This window comes from Fonsecaea multimorphosa, assembly GCF_000836435.1.
Source record: "Fonsecaea multimorphosa CBS 102226 unplaced genomic scaffold supercont1.34, whole genome shotgun sequence".
Classification (NCBI taxonomy): domain Eukaryota; kingdom Fungi; phylum Ascomycota; class Eurotiomycetes; order Chaetothyriales; family Herpotrichiellaceae; genus Fonsecaea; species Fonsecaea multimorphosa.
In genome coordinates, this window is record NW_015971668.1 from 27,011 (window position 1) to 52,663 (window position 25,653).

General features: G+C 52.2%; 7 protein-coding genes across 7 annotated transcripts; 4 read left to right on the forward strand and 3 right to left on the reverse strand.

Annotated features, from left to right (window-relative positions):
* Window positions 1-2,827: 2,827 nt before the first annotated feature.
* On the forward strand, window positions 2,828-4,597 carry Z520_10919 (uncharacterized protein; the record flags this gene model as incomplete). Its single annotated transcript, XM_016781410.1, has 4 exons — window positions 2,828-2,887; window positions 2,949-3,554; window positions 3,605-3,751; window positions 3,803-4,597. The coding sequence occupies 4 exons, from the start codon at window positions 2,828-2,830 to the stop codon at window positions 4,595-4,597; spliced, it is 1,608 nt and encodes a 535-aa protein (XP_016627399.1).
* Window positions 4,598-4,806: 209 nt separating this feature from the next.
* On the reverse strand, window positions 4,807-7,777 carry Z520_10920 (uncharacterized protein; the record flags this gene model as incomplete). Its single annotated transcript, XM_016781411.1, has 4 exons — window positions 4,807-5,747; window positions 5,793-6,152; window positions 6,198-6,369; window positions 6,416-7,777. The coding sequence occupies 4 exons, from the start codon at window positions 7,775-7,777 to the stop codon at window positions 4,807-4,809; spliced, it is 2,835 nt and encodes a 944-aa protein (XP_016627400.1).
* A 533-nt stretch (window positions 7,778-8,310) lies between these two features.
* Z520_10921 (uncharacterized protein) lies at window positions 8,311-11,058 on the forward strand (the record flags this gene model as incomplete). Its single annotated transcript, XM_016781412.1, has 2 exons — window positions 8,311-8,557; window positions 8,612-11,058. 2 exons carry the CDS (start codon window positions 8,311-8,313, stop codon window positions 11,056-11,058), a joined length of 2,694 nt encoding a protein of 897 aa, XP_016627401.1.
* Window positions 11,059-13,139: 2,081 nt separating this feature from the next.
* On the forward strand, window positions 13,140-15,387 carry Z520_10922 (uncharacterized protein; the record flags this gene model as incomplete). Its single annotated transcript, XM_016781413.1, has 3 exons — window positions 13,140-13,242; window positions 13,265-13,921; window positions 13,991-15,387. 3 exons carry the CDS (start codon window positions 13,140-13,142, stop codon window positions 15,385-15,387), a joined length of 2,157 nt encoding a protein of 718 aa, XP_016627402.1.
* A 2,281-nt stretch (window positions 15,388-17,668) lies between these two features.
* Window positions 17,669-21,133, forward strand: Z520_10923 (uncharacterized protein; the record flags this gene model as incomplete). The annotated part of the gene is made up of 1 exon (XM_016781414.1): window positions 17,669-21,133. One exon carries the CDS (start codon window positions 17,669-17,671, stop codon window positions 21,131-21,133), a length of 3,465 nt encoding a protein of 1,154 aa, XP_016627403.1.
* A 1,345-nt stretch (window positions 21,134-22,478) lies between these two features.
* On the reverse strand, window positions 22,479-23,420 carry Z520_10924 (uncharacterized protein; the record flags this gene model as incomplete). Its single annotated transcript, XM_016781415.1, has 1 exon — window positions 22,479-23,420. The coding sequence occupies one exon, from the start codon at window positions 23,418-23,420 to the stop codon at window positions 22,479-22,481; it is 942 nt and encodes a 313-aa protein (XP_016627404.1).
* A 650-nt stretch (window positions 23,421-24,070) lies between these two features.
* Z520_10925 (uncharacterized protein) lies at window positions 24,071-25,522 on the reverse strand (the record flags this gene model as incomplete). The annotated part of the gene is made up of 3 exons (XM_016781416.1): window positions 24,071-24,114; window positions 24,161-25,250; window positions 25,304-25,522. 3 exons carry the CDS (start codon window positions 25,520-25,522, stop codon window positions 24,071-24,073), a joined length of 1,353 nt encoding a protein of 450 aa, XP_016627405.1.
* Window positions 25,523-25,653: the final 131 nt, after the last annotated feature.

A 25,653-nucleotide genomic window follows, 5' to 3' on the forward strand; every position in this document is an offset into this window, starting at 1 on the left:
CAGCATACAAGAGAGATTGTCCACTCACCGTGGGACTGAGTTCAGTCATTGCGGCTATCACCATAGCAGCGATCAGTTACGAACGGGATTGCCCAGCACAGTCGCCTCATCTGAATAGCCAGTAGAAAGTCTTGAGAAACTCTTCAGTCCAATGAGCAAGTCAATGCAGAAAACGAGAAATGTCAGCGACTTCAGCATTTTGACCATGTATTGAACCATCACTCAGGAGAACAAGTGCTGCTCCTAATTCACCATGTAACGTCTTGCGAGAATCATCTGCAGCCACCCCTGGGCGCTGAGGCAAGGTGTGGTGAACCCGAAACAGGCTGGGAGATAAATCGCATGGTCCTTTCACTCGACCCGACGGTTCCCTAAGTTAACTTGCGCAGTTGTTGGTGACATCACTGGAATTCAGCGGGCAGTCAGGGGAAGTGTGACCAGAGAATCCAACATCTCCGACTGAGACTGAACTCCTAGATGATAATGGGCATAAGCCCCTTGTGGAGCACAATATCGAGGCATAAACTTGGTTTAGAAGGACGTCGATAGGGAAATGGTCTTCCCATCAGTTGTCGAAGACGTAAATCGCATCGTGTAATTCGGAGAGATGTGGCCTTGTCGGCAAGGAGGTCATTTCTATCACCTTAGCGATGACAGACGTGTACCCATCGTTGGAAGTCCCCTTTTCCGAACATGCACAATCTGGCGGTCCAGCATTCAGAAGACCCACCACATGATATCGAACTACCAGTAGAGTCGACCATCCGCCCAACAGGTTTGGCTGTTGGTTTGGGAAGATTTCGAGCTGAGGGAAGAGCTCGCGAAACACCAAGAGCAGGTTTTGGCCAGCGTATTGAGTGACTCTTCTGGATTGCAACGCGGCTGAGGCAGCAATTGTGACATCGGGATATTGAGACTGGACAAGCTAAGCCGTTTCATTTCGTGGCAATGCTCTCCACAACAGGTAGCTTCGTTTCTCACCAGCGACTTGTGTTTCCGTGTAGGAGTAGCTGACGAAAATAACACCCTCCGGGACAAAGAGTATTTTGAGATCGAATTGAGCCGGGATTTTCGCATTCTTCCGGACGCACAGAGCCGGGTACGATCCACGCAGTCAAACAAGAATCGTGTTGGCCAATGCGCACCTGCGCATAGCCTCTTCCTCAATGACGCCTGCAATTTTCCCGATTGCTAAGTATCATCCTGTGGCCTGAAGAATGATGAACAAAAGCTCCAGTGGCTACAGGGTCGTCGCAAAAGTTCTTCGCATCGAGGCTGATGGAGCAAGGCGCAGAGTCTGTGGCCTGTTTGGATGAATGGTGAAGCTGTCCAGCCTCTCAAGGAGGCTTACCTGAAATCACACAACTGTGCGTCCCGCGGAGCTCAGATAGACGGCTAGAGACGCATTTCTCCATCATAGGCAAATGAACGGCCGGTTCGACAAGAGAGGGTGTCACTCTGGTGTGTGAGTCCCTTTGGCATCGAGGCTGTGCTGGACGCATGGTAATGCCACCTTCCCGATGTTGAAGATTATTCAGTGGACGCTTTAGCTGGGCTGAGACAGACTTTTCTCTGTTCACGCACGTCACACAGATTGCAACATCAGATCTGTGAAGATGAGGACAGCATCATACCACCATGGCCAAGAAGAGAAAATTCGGAGAGTCGGCTGTGGTCCAGCTGAGCCGAAACCCATGGGGGTCCGGATGACAAAGTGGGCAAGGATACGCGGTACCAGAGGGGGAGGGCCAAAAACAGAAACAACAGAGTGGCGATCCAGTGGAAATGGCCCAAGCTTTTCGGGACCTTGGGCTAAATTGCGGGGACATTTCGGGACAAAAGAGGGCGACGGCAGACACTGACTCGAGATGCAGCGATTTGGCGAGTGACATATGCTCCCAAAACGGCTCTTATAGTCGATGCAGTCCATAGAAAGAGGCAGTTGGGGGGAGGCAGGAGGGGCAAAGCACGGGCCACCTAGCTGCCGTTTCTGGGCAATCAGTTGAAGCGAGAAAATCCTGCAGAGATCATGACAGGCTCGCTTGCCCTTCCCCTTGTCGTTGCATTTGGTCAGCTTGCGTGCTCAGGCTATGGTGGTGGTGGAGGGTGTTTCCGCTGGTGCTGGTGCTGCTACGTCCACCCAAGGTCTTTCGTGCGTGGTGCGTGGTGCGTAGTAAGCCTTTTCTCAACATCACCACCACTGGCATACCTCTCGCGACGAACAGGGTCAAAAGGATCCTCGTTCACACGTGGCAGCCCGGCATTTTTCAGGAACCTCGCGACGGGTATTGGCCATGGCTTCAGCCCTCTCCAGTTTTTGCTAATCCCGGTCCGGCTAGCCATGCGACGTGCATACTGCCCGTTATCACTTCTGAACGGCATGCGACGAGGCTCTCCAATCCTGGAGAAAATTCTCCATCTCGAGTTTCGAAGCGCCCAAGGCTTAGGGTCTGTGTTGTGGTTACGAGATTCCTGACGCTTCGCCTGCTTGCGCCCCCATCTCACAGCCTGGTCCACGGAGAAGATGCGACGCAACATTCCAGACATCCATACCCCTGACTGAGAACAAGTTTGGCACAGTCACGACTTATCTAGGCTCACGGGATTTCGAGTCAACAATCCGCCCAAGGGCGGTCAAGTTAAATATCCAAGGGCAACCGCTGAACAGCAGTCACTTGAGATCAAGGTACAAACAGTGACATCCGCGATTCAAACATTGCGATCAATTTCTCTGTGGTGGGACATGCATCTCGCATCGTAAAGCCTACATCGCAGCCCACATACCCAAAGCATTCCCCTCAAATCCACGGCCTTCGCACCATTCCGGATGGGCAACATCGGTCGTCCGAGCACGGGGTGCTTTCTGTGTCGTAAACGGAGAGTCAAGGTCGGCCACGCCGTGCCGGGGTACTGGAAAGACTCTTGTGCTGACTGATTGATGACTTTAGTGTGACGAAGGCCGCCCCGGATGCCGCAACTGCGCGAGGCTCAAGAAGCCCTGTCCCGGATATCGAGAACCAGGTTACGGCTTCATTCGAACAGCCGTCTTTGTTTCGAAACAGGAAGATACCCCGACCCCAAGATCATCATCATCCGAGAACCTTCCACAAGCAGTACTTTTCCGTGCCAGCTCGACGTCGACCGAGGGCGATGAAAGCGATTCTGCCAATAGTGACTCGATTCTTCACTCGTCCTCACGTGCTAGCCAGAGGCTACGCCTTGTGAACAGTCCTTCCGGGGATCTGACCGAGCAGGCCGTCTGCTATTCTCTTACACAACTCGATGCCAATTCTCGAGTGCTTTATGGGAATCATGCATTCAATTTCCTACCCGAAATACTCTCCCACTCGGGGCGAGACTCTTATCTCTATGCGGCGATGCGATCAGTTGCCGCGATCAACTTGGCCAACCGATCACCCACTGTCGACATGCAACCCCTCATCGAATCCGAATATGCCCGAGCTGTGTCGAGGGTGACTGCTGCATTGGCAGATCCTGAACTATGCTTGAGGGACGAGACTCTAGTTGCTGTTTGGCTGCTCGGGATCAGAGAGGTAAAGTGGCTTGCCTCATGCTGCTTACAGATTCATCTAACATTGAGCAGCTTCTGGCCAGTGTCAACGGACCACACGGAGGCTCAGCACACCAGACACACGTCGACGGGACCCTCATGCTTCTACGATTACGCGGCGAAGAACAATTCACCCGCCCCGAAGGCCGTCATTTATACCATACACTTCTTTCGGCCATGGTATGGGCACCGGGCAAGAACTTGGGGATGCTGAGTGCTGACTTGTTTCAGCACTGGAAGCCTCTGTTCGCCAGTGAGGAGCCGTCGCCAGAATACCTTGTCCTCGAATCACAAATACCGAAAGCTACCTCTGCCGTCCCCCCGGCTTCCATGAAACTGAGAAACTTTTTCCACGGTGTCTCTAAATTGCGAGCCCGGATCAGGAATTTTCTTCTGATGCCACAAAATGCATCTGTCGATAAGATTCAGACTGTGAACTCCTACCTCAGAGCTGCAGCTAGACTGGAGGACAAGGTCCGCGGATGGTGCGACATTCTCGATTGGCTTCCCCGGAATATTTTGGTGGACACACCACATCGATATCTTCCTCGCACTCCGTGGACGTCGGGAACGCTATTCAGACTACATTCCTTCGAATCATGGGACGCCTTCTTCCATTGGAACCGATATTTTGTTTCAAAGATTTGTCTGCATGCAGCTCTACTCGACGCCATCGCAAGTCTCGGGAGAACTCCTCCACGTTACGACAACGGGAGTTCAACAGAAGACACCGGCGAACTGGTGACTTTACACACCGCCGAAATCCACAGGACAGTCAAAGACTTTCTGGGGACATTGTCTTATGCTTTTGGCGATGTGGATAAAAACGGCCAGGTGCGTAACACCGTGACTGCTGTGGTCGGCGACGGGGTGTCGACTGAGCAGCGCGGCATCGACATCCCAAGCACGTTGCAAGTGCAAGCACCCTTGTCTTATTTGATTACTTTGAAATACCTTGGGCCGGGACAGCGGGAGGCGATGTTTCTAGCTCTGCAGCGTATTCGAGCGGAATTTAGCGTAAGGTGAAATGGATCTGCTGGTGTTAACCCTGAAGAAGAAAAGTCGACATTCAAGATAACACATGTAAACGCATTATTAATACACATATCTTCCACATTTGCGTTTTGCGACACCCACATTCCCAAACAAATTCTGACAACGTTGAATATCTGTTGGTCTGGGTCCTACGAAAGCTACAAAAGCCCGAGCGTCACTCATTAGCAACTCAAGACCGTTCAGAACATATCCAAATCCAAGTCACCGAGATCCATGTCGTTCTCTGGGAGGCCATAAAGAGCATCAAAGCTCATATCCGCGTCGTTGGAGTCCAAGTTTCCCATGGCAGCGACTTCATCAAGCACTTGGTCGATTCCATCGGCTTGTCCCTGTTCCGTCTGCATGTCCAGTCCACCCGACACAGCAGTAGCGGCATCGAGGTTGGCATTCGCTGTGTCCATGTTTGTAAGTTGCTGGGTGAAGTTGAATGAGTCCAAGCTCATTTCCGGCACGGCAAGAAGATTTGTGTATGTTTCGACCTGTCGATGTAACCGGACCACCCCTTCGGCAATTAACGTCTCTCCACTCTTCAAGAGACTCCCGAGGTTGTGGTATTGTAGGCGCAAGGCGTCACGAAGACCATTCCCAGCCATACACACTGTGGTGGTGAGTGTATCAAGGGCGTCAAGAAACGCATGATTGTCGCTCAATTGCACGAGCACCCCAACTATGGCCCGCAGGGTCGCGGGTGGGCCCCGAACTTCCACGGCACGGCTCACAAGCGCAAAAATGTCCCCAAAAGGCGCGGCGTCCCCAGTATCCAAAGCGGCAGTCTCTGTAATGAGTGCTACTAGGCTATGTTGCAGTATGTTGAGGACCCCTGGACCAGGAGTCTCTCGTTCTCGCTCTGAAAAGAAGGAAAAGTCAGGACACTGGTCCAGGGTCTTGAGGATTGAGTCGACATTGTTATCTTGTGCTTCGACGGCCTTGAGGTGCATCTTCAGCTTTGGTGCACACAGTGCCATTATAGTGTGGTGAATGTCTCGAGACTCTGGCGATCCTGGCGGTTTGATCAGAGCCTCCAACACTTTCCCAGCAACCATGCGCTCATTCTGGAAGACCTCCGCGACCCAGTTCATGGCGGATATCAAGGAAGGCAGCAAGAAAGGCTCAAGTAGATCTGAATCCATGAGCTGATATCACACGGCAAGGGGTCTGTACTTACAATCCAAGCCCGCTTGTAAAGAGTCATGAGTTAGCTTTCCTTGCTGGTGAACCGTCATCGATTGTCGGAGGAGGGTGGGAATCAGGAGATAGAAGTCGTGCGGACTACAATTAGTAAACAGTTCGTCGCTAAGACCCTCGGCAAGGTAAAGAGCATTGATCCAGTTCCCTAGATGTGATTTTCTCTCTTCAGAGAGGTTCTCCAAGCTTTCTTCATCGTTCTCACGCTCCAAATATTGAGCTAGGAACCCATCCTTCTTGCGAATACCCAAGCTTGAGTTTGACAGCCCCAAACGTCCCCTACTAACCAAAATCAGGAGGAAAATGGCTCCGAAATCGTCGTATACTGGTTGTGCCTCCCCTTCCTTCAATTAGCGGAAGATGATTATGGTGGAATGTTACTCACCGTGTATTTCTTCCCACCGCCACTCGTCTAAAAGGCTACAGAGTGGGCCGAGGAAGAAGGCAGGTCGAACGAATAGAGCAATGCAGTTGATGGCGCTAGGCCTGCGTATGATAGCATTGGCGAGATCTTTGAGATACTGCGTCTCCTTGTTCTGGCAATATGTGTGCATGATCTGGGATTTATTAGAGCAGTTTTCCTGGAGCGAATGGTGCACAGACCTCAACCACAGCCTGACTAATATAGCCCGCACTTCCATCGCTGCGGGTTAGTTCCTCCACAAGTTTGGGTCCTCTGGTATGATTCGCATTGACTTGAGCCACAAGGTCATCCTTACCATATAATCCCCTACTCAATCCTTTCAGCAGATCATCGTTTCCAACGAGCTGCGCAGCGATCTGTGCCGGTATCAGGTGGTGTAGAGTACAGACATGTAGAAGCCTGGCGCCGACCAAAAGAAGGTCTTGTGACGAGAGTAGTGGCACTACCTGATGCCATGCGTCGGTTATGGCTTGCTCGGTGTTAAAGCTATTGAATGAAGAAGCCGATATCAGATATAGAAGCGCCGGAAGTTTGTTCTGGATAAAGATTTGACACTGCTGCATGCACAAAGTTCTTCCCGGCGTGGCTGCCTGGGTTTTCAAAATCGAGAACGAGGACGTAAAAACGTCGCTGAACATTGACTGGTATTCATTCTGGTGGCGCGAAGAAAGCCAATGTACTGTCCCGCCGTCGTCAATCGTCGAACCCGTGAAGAGGAGGCCTTCGAGATACAGCATTGTGCCGGCTCTGGAAGCCACTAGCTGACTATCTGCGATAGTGACTTGGAATTGGAGCGCTTGAATCTCGGATGTTGGGGCTGGTGCATTGCCCGGTTGCGAGGAGCCTGCATCCAGAAGGTTGATATGTTTCAAGACCGTATTTATCCGCTCCATGAGCTGGGAAGAGAGCATGGAATATAGCGGTAGGCAGAGCTCAAATGCTTGTTTCACCGAAGTCCGCAAGTCGTTAACAGACCCATGCTTTATCGTCTGCTTTTGGCTCTCGGCTGGTGACAAAGCCTCGAGTCCGGCGTCAGTTGCGGCAATAGACGCCATGAGAAAGGCGAGGATTTCGACGGTACTGTTGAGCTCCGGTCCTGACGGTTCGGAATCTCCTCGTGATGCCTGCCGTGCTAAAGCAGAGAGCCATCTTGATGAGATCTGTAGAGCCAGGCGTGCTTCAGACGCACTCGCTTGATATTTTGGCGAGACAATCACCATGGTCAGATCTTGCAGGGTGTCATTGTAGCATGCAAGAGTATGTTGTGATGCTGGAAGTTTTGTGTCATTCCATCGTTTTGTGAGGATAAGCAGCCCGTCAGAAATGACAATGATGCCACTGACTACAATGTAGTCGATATAGAGTGAGATAAGAGGATCCCCCGGCTGGCAAAAAGATTCGCGACACTCAACAAAGGCTCCAAATAATCGCTTGCCATCGATGTCGCTATCGTGGTTCCGCAACAAGTCGCCGAAACGTTGTACAGAGATTCGACGAAGAAGACATTGGCGAGCTAAAGTGAGCCACCTTGAAACTGTCATGATATTGTGGGAGCATTAAAAAGGGTTGAGCGGATAATTTACTGTTGCTTATTTGGTCTCTTTCTGAGGAAAAGAACGCTCTTTGACACCTCGAGCTTGAAATTTGGGCATAAATCACAAATTAACCCAACCAAACACACTCTTGTGTCTCATGCCAGATCTGAACGTTATTTGCTTGTAGACGTTTCCCACCTGTAGTTACTCGAGAATGTAGAAATCGTTGGACGGCTAGTTGCAAACTCTGCATACAATGCAAACACTGCAAACACTGCAAACATTGCGGAATGTGCGCAGTTTAAAGTGCAGCAAGTAATATCTTACTCCTGACCGTCACTATTGATCTTCCAAACCGATGACTCTGCATCGTTTATGACGCCTTGCGGACAGAACTGCAGGCGCCCCTTGGGCAATGTTTCTCCAAGCGTTCTGTCACTTCCAGTTGCACCTCGCGCAGTGGCAACCTCCATGAAGTCCAGCTTCCCTTTTGCCGCATGGCCAGCCATACAAATTCCTTCAACCCTGGTAGCCCAGTGATGGCTGAAGGCTGCCCACGAATCCGTCTGCTTCCTGATCATGTTTGGAAAAAGGTCGCATCATCTCGCGAACTCACGTCTCCAGAGCATGTCATCGAGGGTCTGCTCAGAAATGCTTTGGACGCCAATGCCTCGTCAATTGTCATCGAGGTGGAATTCTCAAAAGGCTATATTTCAGTTTGCGATAATGGAAATGGGATCAAGGAGGTGGAATTTTCTGAGCAGGGCCAGTTAGCCAGACTCCATTGTATGAAATAGCTGGATGTTCCTCATAGTCAGGATTCTGACTGCGCTTCTTCAGGTTCTTCGAAATCATATTATTCGGATCCTACCTATGGTCACTATGGCCGCTTCTTGTCAAACCTATCGCATCTGTCTTTGTTGTCCATAGCCTCCGAGCATCAGTCGGAAGATTTCGCAAATCGATTGATCCTGCACCGCGGTGATGTCGTCTCTCGCCAGCTGCGGCTCGGCAGAGAAGACTTGGGTATCGTGCGGAAAGGAACAATTGTCACTGTCCATAATTTGTTTGGGGACGTGCCAGTCCGCTTCAAACACCTGTCACAGCTTTATTCTTCCTCGGCCGAGACTGAAAGGGGTTTCAACCAGGTAAAGGAAATGCTTGTTGGATATCTGCTTGCACAGTCTGCTGCGGTCGAAGTGCGATTCCGCGTGAAAGGCCAAAGACAGCACAGCTTCCATTGCCGCTCCTCTATCTTGAACAGAGGGCGATTCTCGTTGGAGTCGACTGTATCAACACTGTTTCAGGCTAAGCTGGTGGCCTCTCTCGACACCACGAATTGGCACTCAGTATCTGTTCGCACGAGCCACTTCCTCATTCGTGCAGCTATCTCTAGTGAACCGTCCCCAAACAAGAGAACTCAGTTCATTTCTATCGGAAAGTCGCCAATTCGAAGAGGGCAAGGAATCGATTGTTTGTTTGACGCTGTTGACCGGCTTTGCGAGGAGTCGAGGTTCGGGTCTCTAGATCTAGCCCGCAATGTGTCGAGCGACACAACCAAAGACCGAGAATCTGGGGACTGCACTAGTCATCCCATCAAGCTGCAAAATGCCGTGGATAAATGGCCTACGTTCCACATTCAAATTGAGCCACGATCCAGGGAATTATCGCATAAACTCGGGTTGGAGTATTCTTTGGCAGACATCTTCCCCGTCACTGATCATTTGACAAGGGCGGTAGAGTCACTGGTCTCCAATTTCCTATTTGCGTACGAATGTACAGCCACTCCAGAACGCAACGGAGCGAGGAGTGGACGCGGTCAAAGGAAACGCGAAGATGAATCTTGCCGACAACTTGTCAGGGAATCCACTGCTAAACTTTCGAAACTTCCAGCAACCGAAGCCCGGTATCTGAACCACTGGCGTCGGGTCAAGAGTGCTCGACTCCCAGAAGAGAATTTCCGCTACGGCCTGAGCTTGAGAAATCCAGACGATCTCTCTTGTCTACCCATGCGAGCGTCCGAGGGACATCCCCCGATTGGCATCCCGCGCTTGGAAGTGCCGGACCCCAGAAATATGGCTCGTGAGAACCAAGTTGTTTGCGATGACGATGATAAAACCGTCGTTGGCCTCCCTTGGATCAATCCACGCAATGCTCAAGTCATTTACCTCCACCCTCGCACAGGAGCGGCCATACCTCTGGATAGTCTAGACCATGTGCGTTCAGATCGAAGTCGTGCGCATTCGACGCCAATACAGCAGGGCCAAGGTTCTAAAAATTCCAGGGACAACGATGGCCAAAAGCCTTGGGCAAAACCTATACTCAACTTGCAGCAATATCTGCAGAAGAGCTCTCATCACCAAGTTGACGCACCGATCACGTGCATTACATCCGAGCAAAGTCCTGGTCTATCTGGAAAATGTCACAGTGCTGGAGGGCATGGTAACGCTATCTGGGACTCACAGTTCGTTAGCAAAGGTGCCCTATCGGGGGCCACTATTATCCAGCAGGTTGACCGAAAGTTCATCCTCGCCGTTCTTGCTGCTCAAGATACACGCGATCCGTACTCATCAGAGAGTATAGAGCGGAGACTTCTTGTTCTTATCGACCAACATGCAGCTGACGAAAGAATTAAATTTGAAAGGTTGTGTGACGACTTCTGCAAGCGCACTTCAACAAATCTCGCCAAACCATTGGTCTTTGAGTTTGACGAAACTGAGGCCAGGCTTTTGGAAGAGCACAGGGAATATTTTCGGGAATGGTCTGTCAGCTATAACATTGTCGAAAATACCCAAGCAGCACAATTGTCGACATGTTCTCGCAGCCATGGGACCTGGACAGTGGAGGTGACGGTACTGCCAGCCCTCATTATCGAACGTTGTCGTGCCGATCCGAAGCTTTTGGCTGACATCATGAGAGGCGAAATATGGTTAGGCTGTGGGCGGCGGCGTCGCACTCCGCGCCCCTATCCTCCACAATCCGATGAGCCTTCCTGGTGGTCCGACATGGTGGACTGCCCGAAAGGCATGATTGAGTTGCTCAAGTCTCGATCCTGCCGCTCCGCGATCATGTTCAACGATTATCTCGATACGAGGCAATGCCACGAACTTGTCCGAAACCTGTCTCAGTGCACCTTACCATTCCAATGTGCTCACGGACGACCCACGTTAACAGTGCTGGCAGACCTGAATGGTGGGGATTTTTATGGCCTCGGCATGGGTGCAAATGTCGATCCCAGCAACGCCGCGCTTGGATTTGGCGACGCCTGGAGAGGTTGGTCCAAGTAGGGCTTTTGGATACAGAAGTATTACGTACAGATTATGAGCATTTGCGCTTTGCAATTGGGGTCCTTGCAGCCCTTGTCTCGCCCACCCACTGTCCTTTCATGCCTCTCGCTCTCATCCTCTCCATCTCGTAGAAGTAGGCGGCCCAAGTGACGAGCGGCTGAGTCGGGTGGGCTAGGCTAGGCTGAACGCAAGCGCGAAGAGACTTTGAAAACAATTTCGTCAGAACCGCAAATGCAAGGAGGGGGCAAGACGCGTGCATGGTCCGTCGTCACAAGGCCGTGTCCAATGAGAAAACACAACAGGCGGGATCCATGGTGACTGCGTACGGGTAGAAGTTAGTCTAGGCAGCATTTTTGACGAGCGGCTTTGCTAGTGGGAGTCACTTGAGCTCGGATTTGACACCAAGCGCCCAATCGTTGGGCTCGACGGACCTCCATCACATGCATCAAGTTCAAGCCCCAGGCCCCTTTTGGCCCTTGTCGATTCAAGGTCAGCCCTTGCCTCGCTTTTGGAACTGTGCAGCTGTACCCAAGTCTGTGACGGGTGGACAGCTCTCGGACAAGGGAGGCAAAATGTCGTGCTAGCCCCGTTCTTGGAACGAGCACAAAGGACTGTCAATCACGAGGACCTCGCCCGGGATCAATACGAGAATAGAGCGGGGGAAGGCGGCCAGATGGCAGGGAAAAGCAGAGGAGACGACGCCATGCAACCAGGCAACACAGCTGCATACTCGGCCAGCCAGGTGACTGACTCCCTTCACACCAAGGTGGACCGATTACCTCGTAGAGAATTCACAACACTGCCGCTTCAGAGCCCGCGTTTTGGTGGTGATTCAATGATGGATGAAAATCGGGCCCGGGCTGCTGACGGAGAATCAAGTCAATGGGCTCATCATGCCAGTGTCTCAACACACCGCACGAAGATCCTTCTCAGACAACTGCCGCCTGCTTTTCCGGTGGCCCGCGCCCCCCCTGGGAAGGCTAAAGGCTCGAGCAATTCTTTGGGTGGCCAGTCAGCGTCCAGAATGCAGCTGCAAGAACCGTGCGGCAGCTTGGGGTGGCAGCCGGCAAGCGCCTTTTCCAAGCGCCCCGTGGATTCAGAAGCCCCTTGTCTGGCGTCGTGGAAGGCTCCCCGACCAAAGACGCTCTTCCCTCGCCCACCTTTCGCCCGCCTTTGCCCTTGCCCTTGCCCTCCTGCTTTCTGTGTCTCTCCCAGCTGTCAAGCATCAGATGCAAAAAGTGGGAAGGATGTGCTTAGGCCTCTTTGTCTCTGACCCTGCCTCTCCTTCTTGCAGACGTCTTTAAGTTGGGCCCTTGGGGCACTTTTCGAAAGCTCTTTGCAACATTGATTGTCTCTGCTTCTTCTTCTCTGCAGCTGGAGCTCGAAACTGCTGCTACTACAACAAGGTGTGGCTCCCTCCGCTTACTACGCACAGGCAAGCAATCAGCAGTCGATTCTCTTTCTTTGCTGTTACCGGCTCCACGTGCGCTTCTCGCGGCTGCCGCTTACCTGCAAATCGACAAACTCCTCAGCAAACATTTCAATAGCCGCATTCTACAGGGCATTTGTTCAGAACTTGCTGTTCTACCTGAGTCCCCTCCCTCCCAATCCCAAGGAGCTCTTCTACGGCTTCCATCAAATCCTTTCACAGTTGCTGCCTTCCCAATCTTCAGGACTACAATTAAGCGCGTGATTCCCCTGATCCCAGGCTCGCGAGCATCCTGGGCGCTTACCACTCCTCAGGTTGTGACGGATGATAAGCGCCCACATTGCGCAAAGGTCTTTTCTTTTCGCCGCGCGTCTCGCTGTCTCGCCCATTCTAGGAGTTTCAAACCTCTTACTGGCGAATCCGCGCTTTCAAAAGGGCATTCTCCCTATCCCGCCAGAAGGAGCAGCCAGGTCAAGCGCCCATTTTCCCGGAGTTCTCCTATCCCTGCTTGAAGCTTTCAGCTTCATTGTATTCAGGAGTCGGGATTGAAAAAGCGACCAGAACCTTCCGGGAATACTTATAGAGCCCGTCCACGCTAAATCCCGCCAACTCGTCTTGCTGGAATCTCCAACCTAGCATCTGACTTCTGACAATGCCTCCTCCGGCGAGTCAGAATGCTTCTGAAAATGAGGTGACTTCAAGCCCAGAGGCCAGTTCACGAGGGTTTGTTGCGGTCAATCACGCGTCCAGTAATGGTCTGTCATCATGCCCTTCTAGTATATGTCCGTATTGACCATGACCCAGAAAGCGAAGCCTCACTAGACAGCGGACATTCGTCTCCACAAGACCAGCCTTTGAGGGAAGAGCCTACGCCCCGAAATTCAGGCAGCACGTATCCGCCCCCGCATGGACAGGAACGTGCGGGCCATAGACGGAAGCGGTCGGAGTCTGGCGACGAGGATGACGACCGTTACCTTGAGCGGCGGCGGTATGAGTACGGTCCTCGGGAGGGTCCTGAACCACAACACATGGCCAACCGAGCACTGCGTGTCCTTGGGAATGCCGATCACAATGGCACAGCTGCGTACTATCAAAATGACGCCAATCAAAACGGCCATACGTGGCAGGAGGAGAAGTCTGCACAGCCAGCCACTGCCATCAATGGCCATCGGCCCAGCACCTCCGAATCCCAGCGCGAAGGAATTCTGGACCAAGAGGCAAATGCATCAGACGCACAGCCACCGCCTTGGGGACCGGACTATCAACCCAGGCCGAACGGCCAGCTCAATCACGACCAGTACGGTCATCCCGAGTCAGCAGCGGGCACCCCAACGGTCGCGCCCAAAAGAAAGCGCAACTTCTCCAACAGGACGAAGACGGGGTGCATGACATGCCGCCAACGGAAGAAGAAGTGTGACGAAGCGCAGCCATGGTGTAAGTTTGATCACTCTTTCGAAAGTCGACTGCCGTTACCTCACCCTACTAATACTCTTACTTTCCCAGGTAACAACTGCGTTCGGGGGGGATTCAGCTGCAAAGGCTACAATGTGAATAGGCGTGCGGCTCCGACCAAGCCCACGCCCATCAGAGGCCCCGTTCCGTTGCAGTCCAGGGATGGTCCTGGTGACGTGTCTGACGCCTCGCCTTACCAGGGAACTCACATGGAAAACCCCGGTCCAAACAACCCTCTCAAACGTCAGGACAGTGTTCAATCGCGACCAATTCCTGTTGGTGGTAGTGAAGGACAACGTCCGCCGCCGTATGAGATGAGCCCACAACGCCATGAGCCACAAGGCCGACCACTTCGTCCCAGCCAGCACACACCCTGGCCGCCGGGGCAGGGTCAAAGTTCTTATACCTCAGAGCATCTCCCTCCACTGGCAGATCTGAATCGACCAGAACCACATCCAGGTGCAAATCCCCGAGAAATGTCGCGAGTGCCACCACAAGGTAACGCATATCCTCCACCTCCTCCCCCGCCGCCTCCTTCCAACCAAGCTCCGCTAGGACCGCACCCGCAACAGCACTTTCCTTCTCAACATGCGCCGCCTCCGCCTGTAGGTCCCAGCGGCGCTCATCAACCAGCAGCGGGCCCCCCTCAGCAGCAACTGCAGTGGCACCAACCACCGCAACCTCAAACGCCGTCGTACTCGCATGCATATGGTCCTCCACCGCCTGGCCCTCACCCGGCGCCTCCTAGTCACCCCACCATGCCTACTCACACCAGAATGGCATCTTCGAGCTCAAATTTCAAGATCTCTGGCCAAGAAGACGTGGAGAAGTCCAAGATGTTGAGGTCGGTCAACTATATTCACATGGATCCGACTCTGGTCTATGAGCGTCAACGGTGTGAGCGAGCCCTCAAGCGCTATGAAGCAGCTTGTGAGCTAGACAGCGGCCTGAGCGAGCAGGAAATCCGCAATCTTTTGGTGAAAGTGCTAGATCCGAGTCAAGACACCACGCACAGGTTTCCCTCACAGAACCATGGCAAAGGCTATCTTGGTCTTGGGGTCAAGATCGAGACCCCCTTCACTTGCACCTATGGCTACAACCTCCGCATTCACGACGATGTCTACGTTGGCAAGGGTTGTAACTTTGACGACGCCGGGGTGATCGAGATTGGGCCTCGCACGATCATCGGGCCTGGCGTCACCATCATCACAAGCGATCACAATAAGGATCTCATCAATCGCAAGGGCACCAAGGGTCTCTGGATAGCAAACAATGTGCTTATCGCTGCTGGAGTCATTATCGGCGCCAAAGCCATCATCTATCCGGGCGTCAAGATTGAGGAAGGTGCCACGGTCGAACCAGGTGTGGTGGTTCGCGAGTCATTGAGAACGAATCAGATACTTAAGGCGCCGATGAATCAAATCATGGAGGCGCTTCCACACCACTAGATGATGCAGTGGTTCGGTAGCTACGAGTCGCAATCAGTGCGAAATTGGCAGGCTTTTCCTTTCACAACGCGGTTGGGTGTCTTTTGCGCGGGCTTTAATAATGGTTATGAACTCGGGTCATTGAGGCAGTGGGTGCGCAAGCGTTGTGCAATATCATTCGTAGGCACAAAAGTCGGCTTTCGATTGACTTTACCGGCAGCTTTTAGCAGTTGTTGTATTTTGCAGACAAGGACCAGAAGTACCGAATGCTCATGAGCAAGCGAACTGCGCACACAAGCACATGCCTTTTGCTCTGGTGTTTTGGGAAGATCAACCCAGCCTCGAGTCCCACTACACTCCCGCTTGGGTCGCGGCAGGTCACGATGTGACAATGCGTGGGCCAAAAATCTCACCGTGTTAGGTCGTCTGGGATAATTCCTCACCGACGAGATCAGGGTTTGTCGAACGAATAAAGCGTATCATGCGTCTGCTTCCCGGTCAAGCACATATCTCCCAATCAATTGAACTCTAATACCTATTATAAACAACAAGCAGTGGCCGTTCTGAGGTCTTGGTAGACCGGTTAAGGGATCCGGATTCTAGCGGCTACCACTCGGCAGACCATAAAATAACGAGAATTGCTACTCGTGTTGGGTGGGCGGGGCACGGCCGAAACACGAAGCGCTGCACTGGTGGCGTCAAGAAGGTGTTCAGAGGATGCATCGATCCCCTACCTGCACCTTTGTTCTGGTTTGAGGAGGCGAGCACCCTGCGGTCTCCTGGGTGACTCCTGAGCATTATTAAATTCCACTTCCAGGCTTTATCTGGCCCTCGAAACTGTTTACTGCGCAGCCAGGTCATCACTGTCATGGTGTCTTTCCATCATAGTCGTCCTTGGCGACCGAGTGCTGGACGTTGGAAAAGGAGTGTCGCGTAGAGACGGGCGCTTCCAACGAGCTCAATTCTAGCGGGACTGCTGTGCTAGAGATTTGCATAACCCTGGACAGTTACCCCCATCTTGCGGAGCAACCGTCGTTTGGCGAGCTCCCCGTATTTTGACTCCTTCTTGGCCAGAGGCCGCTGGCATTTCAAACAGAAAGTTCGGATCTGCAACCCAGCGAGTGTGATGTTTGTTCTTGCTTCTAAAGTCTCTTTCGGAGCATCTATCCCAGGCACAGTAGCTGCAGACAGCTCCCTCTTCTCACACCTACGAGTATGCTCAGCCAGACACACAACAAGGATTGCAGCTTTGGTCATTGACCCGCCAGCTTTGACGAATCTGGGTAGATACACCACTGGGCCCCCGGCCAAGCCGCACCCGGTCAAATGATCTGCTCGATCGGCGCTGTTTGTCGCTGGGGCTCGAGGGGCGAGGGGCCCAAGTCACTCAGATTGGTTTCTGAAGCGCAGTGGCAAGATTGCGTGGGGCGAAAGATCTGAATATTGCGGCTACGACTTTGCTGAGGTTTGTGAAAGGCACAGATCGCTTCTCCCCAGAAGTTAGGTAGGCCGTGCATGTGAGGAGCACTTAGTACAACGAAATACACTTATGGCAGTAGAATCATGACCTAGGTAGGTACCAGGTACTTAAGGCTTAACAAAAGTTGCATCGGCTCCAAGCACCTCAAGAGGCCTAGAACTCACCCGGCCCCGTTGATGCAAGGGTGGTTAAGGCGGGCACCACAACGAGTCTGGGAAGTCTTTTGGAGTGGCATGGTGGCTTGCCGGCAGGTTGGATTTTGCGTCTTTTGGCGGCCCGTTGGGTGGATTTCTAGGCTCTTGAGTCTCGAGCAACGGACGACGGAGTAGCCTATCGAGTCTGTGCAGGTAATACCTAGGTACTAGTGCCTAGGTACCCCAGTAGTAGGAGTCCACCCACTCTGGGTGCCACCGCTTCAGTGACTTCCTTCCTGCATCAACAAACCCTTCCATCATCGGCCAGTCTTTACAGAGTCTACCAATTTGTACAGTTCATTCTTTAGCCTGTTTTATTTGTCATTATCCATCACCGTCGCCGTTGTTCAGCAGTCGGACTCCTAGCTCAGCCGTTCACTTGGTGTGACGCCCTTGCAGACGCATTGAACCCCCCCTCGCCTCCTCTCGACGCCCTGCTCTCGTGCCCCCTTGTTTCTCCTTGGGAACATATTTCGAAGTTACCATCTCTTCGCCTCTAGCGATTTCACCACACCTTGGGTCCCCAGTTCATCTACTGTTGGCTTAGAAGAAATGGCCTTTTGCGTGGCGCAGGTGCTTCAATACTGAACGATGTGATCCGCGACTTTTTTACGGTCCTTGCAGCAAGATGCACGAGCCTCAACCTTCTGGTATCTACGTTGCACCTCTACGAATCCGCAAAAGTAGTGATGACGACGAGGACGACGATGGGGAAGACCACAGGCCGTCCGTCAAAATGGAAGATTCGGGGTTGGCCAACACGAATCCACGTCCGACGTCTATAGAATCCCTCGCGGATATGGCCTCCTCCCGCGCAAGATTCCACAACTATCTGCGCGCCCTCTATCCCTTCCAGCCCTCTTCTCCTCATTCCTCCACCACGGTCACACTACCTCTCAATGCTGGAGACATCATTCTGGTACACTCTGTGCATATCAATGGCTGGGCGGATGGGACACTGCTGGAGACAGGAGCACGCGGGTGGCTGCCGACCAACTACTGCGAGGGTTACGATTATGCTGCGATGCGGCCACTCCTCAAGGCGTTGACCGAATTCTGGGATCTCGTCCGCTGCGCGAGCGATTCAAACCTGAGTCTTTTCCGCAATCAGGACTATATGAGAGGCCTGGTCGCGGGTGTCCGCGCCTTGTTGGAACGCTCAAATTGTCTGACCCGGGACTGTTCACTGGTCAAGAAGCACGATGCCATACGCAGGACGCGTAAAAACCTCCTCTCTGATCTCGCTCTTCTTGTGCGTGCAGCAAAAGAACTCCAACAGGTAGTGATGGGCCATGCCGCCAGCAAGGACACGCTTGACATCCGGCTGGATGACATGCTCTTAAAAGCGTTCCGAATTGTCACTCGCGCCGTCTTGTTTTACGACGTCTGGACCGAGCAAGCCGATGCGTCCCCGGGTGCTGCTACAAGACCTCCCGACTCTTCCTCGGAATCCATTGCGATTATGCAATCTCAGCGCTCTGCCAAATCACAAGCCACTGTCCGACGTGAAGCTTCTACATCTGTTACGGCGAAAGCTTCAGGCACCACCGTCTTGTCGAAACGTAGCAGCCACAGTTCCACAGGTAATCCTACCCACATGCGACGACACTCATCCATCACACATCGCATGTCGTACAGTCGTGGCACGAGCCAGAAGAATTCCAACCTAATATCCGAATTTCTCAATCGCTCTTACGACGAGTTTCTGACTGTCCTGGCCTCGTTCTTGGGGTCTCACATGCAATCCAGGTCATCATCTGAGTTGTTGCTTACCACACAAAACGCTGTTCGAGCTTGTCGGCAGCTTTTTGCAGTGGTCGAAACAGTCATTGACCGAGACTACAGCACCTCTCGGCCACTGGTTCAAGCCAAAGATTCCATGTACGATGCGATCACTGAACTGGTCCACGCTGCTCGTCAGGTTTTCAAGCCCATTCGCTCGATGGATGACGACTTGATCTATTCTCCCGATGAGGCGCACAGTCTAGTCCAGGCTGCCACGGCCTGCGTCAGTGCTGCAGGACGATGCGTCACTAGAACAAAAGCGACCTTGGAAGAAATAGGAGATTTTGAGATCGAGAATTTGAGTTACCTTTTGGGGAGAAGTTCGGGTGGCTCCAGCACACCAGAACCAACAAACTTCGAACCTCCGCCTTCAGAACGTCTCACAACTTCATCGGCGATGACGTCGGCTATAGCTGACCGCACGGAAAGATTAGAGGAGCGCCCTCGCATCGTCGTCAATCAGGGCCTCCTGACTCCACCTCTTTCCATTACCCCTGCCGAATCTCCTTCCACGGCATCTGGTAGCGTTCCTCCTACACCGAAAGACGACGTGGTGGCAGAGATCATTCGCTCCTCGCCGTTGCACTCCGCCCCATTTGCTCATCAGAACATCTCTTCGAGCTCCCCAGTCTCCAGTCAGTCCACAGATGTCAGACATCATCGCAAGTCCGGTCCACACACAGTGGGAGGAAGTACCAGCAGTGACAGCAGCTTCGAACGCATTGAGCGACGGTCGAACCCCAGCAACCTGTCCTCGGCGTCGACCCGGGTGACCTCGGTTCAAGAAGATCTCAGCCTCTCGCTAAAGGCGCACGACTCGAGACCCTCGCATGATGGTGGTGTGCGCGAGTCCCCTGACGATGAGGATGCAGAAGCTGAAATTCTTGTACAAACCTATTCGCAAGAGCTTGTCTTTAACCGAGAAGGCATCATTGTTGGAGGCACACTCAACGCGTTGGTGGAGAAGCTGACTGCCCCTGACTCGGCCCCCGACATGTCTTTTGTCACCACAATTTACCTCACTTTCCGCTTATTTGCGACTCCGGTAAACTTTGCTCGATCCCTGATCTATCGCTTTGAATATGTTGGCGAAAACTTGAGCATAGCAGGCCCCGTCCGACTCCGCGTGTACAATGTCTTCAAAGGGTGGATGGAGTCTCACTGGCGGCACGATTGTGATGACACAGCACTCCCGGTCATTGTCGGCTTCGCGAGAGAGTCACTCACTGTTGTATTGCCAATGGCCGGTAACAGAATCCTTGAACTGGCGGAAAAGGTTGCCACTAGTCATGCCCCAATCGTTCCGAGAGTATTGTCCGCTATTGGAAAGACGAGCACATCCACCGCGGCCTATATCGACCCGAGCACTCCACTACCAAATCCTGTCATTTCGAAGAGCCAGCTCACTGCGTTAAGAGCTTGGAAAATGGGTGGCCCGTCAGTTTCCATCCTCGACTTCGACCCTCTGGAACTCGCCCGTCAGATCACGTTGAAGACTTCCAAGATCTTTTGCTCGATCCTTCCCGAAGAGCTTCTAGGAACGGAATGGACCAAACGCAGCAGTTCTCTAGCCGTGAATGTGCGCGCCATGTCGACTCTGTCCACCGACATCTCAAACCTCGTCTCCGATTCCGTTCTTCAACTCGAAGAACCAAAAAAGCGAGCTGCGATCGTCAAGCAATGGGTCAAGATTGCCAACAAATGCTTGGACTTGCGCAATTTTGACACAGTCATGGCGATCGTCTGCGCACTGGATTCGACCAACATCAAGAGAATGAAGAAGACGTGGGAATGCGTACCTCAGAAGACCAAGTCAATTTTTGACGAGATGTGCAAGATGGTTGATGTGGCGCGAAACTATGCTGTTCTGCGTCAACGTATTCAATCTCAACTCCCGCCTTGTCTCCCTTTCATCGGCGTATACTTGACAGACCTTACGATGGTGGATTCCGCCAATCCATCTACGAGGCCGCTTTCGACAGATGGTGGTCAGGCATCGGTCATCAATCTGGACAAGCACATGAAGACGGCGAAGATCATATCCGAATTGCAAAAGTTCCAGATCCCGTACCGCTTCGCCGAAGTCTCTGAACTCCAGACATGGATGCAAGACCAACTTATTCGAGTCAGATCCGCAGGAGACAAGAGTTTCCAGCTTCACTATCGACGTTCATTGATCTTAGAGCCCAGAGAACCCAGCAGGAGTCCAAATCCTGAGACAGCAACCGGAAAAGACAGGGAAAGGTTCGACTTCTTTACATGGGCACACCTGGGCACAAAGGAGAAGTCGGTTTCGGTATCTAGTTGATCAGAAACCTTGAAGCTCGACACAGAACTCAGGCTTGAGATGCGACGTTGTCATGATTTTGTGTTTTATTTCTTCCCAGGATCGTTATGAGCTTATGATACCCCACGGCTGTTTGTTTTTCTTCTTTCTTGATTTCGCCATGTTTCTTGCTAGCGTGCAACATTGGTTTCATTTGGGAGGCGTTGGATGTCGGGACGCTACGTTGGTGTTTGCCTGTCTTGTGCTTTGATCCGGGACTTCTCAGGCGTTTGGCTCGTTGATGGTGGCCCCAGACCAGGCATTTGTGCGTTTAACGTGGGTGTATCATATGCATGCGTCGTTCTTTCCTGGACGCAGACCTATAATAGGGAAGCTCGAACGCGAAATGTACGTATCATGGATCGAGCTGGGTTGTATCTGCACTATAATGGATCCTCCAACTGTTGGCCTGGCTCATGGATAGGAAAAACGTCGTTGGAACGAACTCTGGAGATCTGGTTGTGCGGAAACAGTTTTCGCAAAGACAAAGCAAGGGTCATAATCTCACAAGTATCTTGATAAGTCTATCCGGTTTATACATGTAGGCGTCATCAGCTTCATCACAAACCCATGAAAAGAGTCGCTCGAACACGCGGCATCCTGCAACCATGTCACAGTACGGAACATCTACCCCAGAAGATGCATATGCCTCTGCTGTAACGGTCACCCATCGGGGAGAAACCTCCTCTTTGCTATCAGTTGAATTTGTGCCATTGCCCATGTGGCTACTGGGCCGAAGTGGTCTCGGCGGTTAGACAGAAATAGCGGTAACTGGTCTTTGTACATGGTCGTCAACAACGAACAATGCCTTTAGAAAGTGAGCCTTGTACACGACTTTTCTTACCGGACAGCGCTGGTGCCACTGTATTTCTTATTCTCCGATCTGTTTGTCATCTCCAGGGCTACAGGGTTAGATACGATTGAAAAAGTACACAGTTGTCGCCAAAGTAGATTCAAGAGGCAGGCCATGTATATGATCTGGTAGTGGTCCCCTCGTGCATGCCCCATCGGCCAGTGAGGGAAGACTGTGTTGGGTATACAGAATGTCTTCTTACCCTTGTTCACATATATGAGCTATAACTCCATAGTCAGTGAGTTTCCACGAAAGAATGTCTCGTTCTAGTTCCCGCGAAGAGGAAGCCGGATTTGATTACAAGGAACATCCGTCACTCTTGAGTTCGAGTCAGATTTTAAGGCCGCTCTGACCCACGTCAGTCTGTACTCCCCCAATAGAGGTATTCTTGAGATTAGTTATGATCTACGTCGGAGACAGCAGCATTCAAGAGCCCTAGTCGGCTGGTTGATGGTACATCGCAAGAAGAGTTTGTCACCAATGCCGCCATCCAAACTGGCGTCGCACCCAAGGCTGATAATAGCTCGAGTATTCTCTTTCGCTGGACATGCCAAAGTGATTGGCAACATTGACGTAGCCGTCTTGGGTATGTTCGCCAGCCCTTTTGATCGCCTCAACGTCCGAGACGTCCATTTCCCAGGGTGTCCTGCAGTAGACGCAACGAACGCCCTTGCCCGCTTGGCTCTTGGCCCACTGATCAAAACATGACTTGTGTGTGTTATGTCCACATTGCGCTTTACACCAGACCAGCTCGTTGTGCTCCTCGTCAAGTTCCATGTAGCATATTGGACATTCTCCATCGGTGGGCTTGCGGTTGCCTTTCGGGTTGTCAGAAACATCGGTGGGGATGGCAGGCGCGTGGGCAAATATCTCCTCCAGCTCCGACGTCAGCAGGGCAAGCTGGTATTGGAGATGTAGAGGAGCCTTGAGGACGGTGTGAAGGGCATAGACTTTGTGTTTACATTCGTTGCCTCTCAGCGAGTCGGGACAGGTGCAGGTTGGCAAGTGGCTGATGGTGACCGTGTAGACATTTCCAGTCGAACCAACAATGTCGATATCTTCCGATGGGGCCCCTGCTCTCAGACTGCGTTTGCGACCGAGCACGATCATGCGTTGAGTCTGGGCTCGCTCGAGCTTCACAAGGAAAGAAGCTGTAGGCTTGCTTCTGTACCTGCGCATTCGCTTCTCCTCGACTTCTTCCTCCTTTTTCTTGGGCGTGGTGGACGTGCTTCTCCTCCCGCTCCTGCAGTTTGACCCGTCCGTTGTGTTCTCAATGTCTCGCATTCTCGACGATTCTCTCTTCTGAGCTGGGCTGTGGAGGGATGATTTCACTTGTGAGGAAGGCCTGGATTTCGCAGGAGTGAATTTCATGATTCCTCCGGAACTGGAAACACGGGAAACCTTGGTGGGAGGCATCTTGAGCACTGAGGTTTGTGGGCCACAAGGGACTCTCAGATGGAACGATTGAAGACCCGGGGAGTTGTTAATAGGGAGGGAGTTGTCGCCGTTCTGAGTGGCGGGGGTGTCACCGGTTCATATTCGGTACGCGGAAAATCACTTTTGCGTTGTTTACAACCATGTCAGCGTCTTTCCTGAAACCTTGGAACTTACAAGGGAAAGGTACTAAACATCATGATTTCCCTTTGTACACGTAAATCAGGCTCTTGGTTCTTCATCCAGGGATTCTTACTGAGGTCTGGCTGACGCAACACTAACTTACATGCGGCCAGGATAACGCCTGGTCATGAACGAGCGGAGTGAAGAAAATAAACATTAGCTAAGCCCTGTTCACCACCCGGAGCAGCAAGTATAACCAGCAAATTGTATTTCTTTGGGATCTCCTCATATGACCGTTGAAACAGGCGGAGGGAAAACAATCAACTATGCTTGCTAGCGTATCTGCCAAACGCTCAAAGCTATATATCTGCACAATCCCGTTTCTTGTACTCACGAGCAGGAGGAGGACACCATTGGGAGTGTATCCAGGGGAGCATTATAGCAACAAGGTCACGCGATGAATGAAGACCTTCTCGTATTGTACAGGCGGCATCGTCCATCTACCTCAATCATACCAAGTCTTGAGAATGACCGCCGGGGTTTTGCGCAGAATCTGTAACGGTCAGCCAGATGCAACTCTTGCAGATTGAGATACTTACAGTCTGTGGTCACAAACGCTCTATCAACCTCGGTCAACGCCTCGCAACAGTACTGCAGAGTCTCGGCAACGTCGTGCGTGCGCCTCAATGGTGTCTTCTCATCTAACAAAATATCGAACTCGGCCCACACGCCATCTCCAGCGTGATACGCAATGACCGACTTGAATCCGGACACCAAATTGCTGAATCGATAAGCCAGGTAGATCAACTTGTTCTGCAGCGTCTCGTCCACCGCAAGGCCGCAAAGTCTGGTGACATTTTCGATGCAAGTGTCGGCCCAGTCATAAATAATATACAAGGAAAGCAGTGCTGCGCCCAATGGATCCAACCACCAAACACCGGCCTGTTTACCGATCAGTGGGAAGAGCAACGACAATGTATTGAAATACACATCCGTCTTGCAATCCTGAGCAAGCGCCTGCACTTGCGTGGTCTTGATCCTCATGCATCCTAGGCCGATCAGACCTTTGATACCGATGGTGCCCGCCATAGAAGCGATGGCCAGTGCGGGCAATGTAGCAATGTCGTGGTTGCCACTCGGGAGCAATTTCTCGACAGACTCCTGCAGGATTTGAAGAAACGATATGACCATGATGATGGAAAATACAAGGATACCGAGGGGTTCGAGCCTCCGCCGACCGACTGGAAACTTCCTCGAGAGTGCCGACAACCTCCAAGATACCAGTTTGTTCGTCGTCCATACGATCGCTGTGCACAGCAGGTCGAGCGCCGAGTCGACGAGAGAGGCAATCAAAGACAGAGATGAGGACTTGAGCGCCGCTACTCCCTTGGCGACGAGCAGAACGATATTGGCAATGACATTGATGTTGATTGCCCACCGGGCGTTTCGATCTGCCTTCCGCCTCCTCTCCCGCACGTCGTCCGGCAAGAGGTAGTCAATGTGCTCTTCAACATGTTGCAGTCTGCCTTCTCTTTCCCGAATCCCATCGTGGTCAGCGTCGGTGTTCATGCTCTCCATAACCTCGTCGGCCATGGCCAGCACTATCGTGTCCACTTCGGCCCAGTCGTTCAAGGTAGCGTTTTGTTTCTCGTAGAATTTGCGGATCTTTTTGTTCTTGATTTGCTTCAACTAGACGCTGAATGTCAGCCGGGACAGAGTCTTCCATTGGTGGACGTCTTTACCTCTTCGTCACTTTTCCTGGCCTTCTCGAATGCTCCTCTATCCATGCCGTGCCGGAGCTGCTCCTTCAACGCAGCTGTGGTTCGACGATCCAAAACATACTCGACGGCATCCTTGAAACCAGTAAAGCGTCTACGATCGCCCCCAGCTTCCAGATCTGCCTCCCTCCAAGTGTCATCTGCTTGGTTCTTCGCCGGGTGAAGAGTTCGTTTGCCCACCATTGCACCGCTGGCCAAGTGATCCTGGAGGTCAACTCGACAGACTTCAGAGTAAGGTTTAGATTGAAACTTCGCACTGTTGAAAGGGAGGTATAGAACCCTAATAGGTACCTAACGAAGGAGAAATGGTCCAG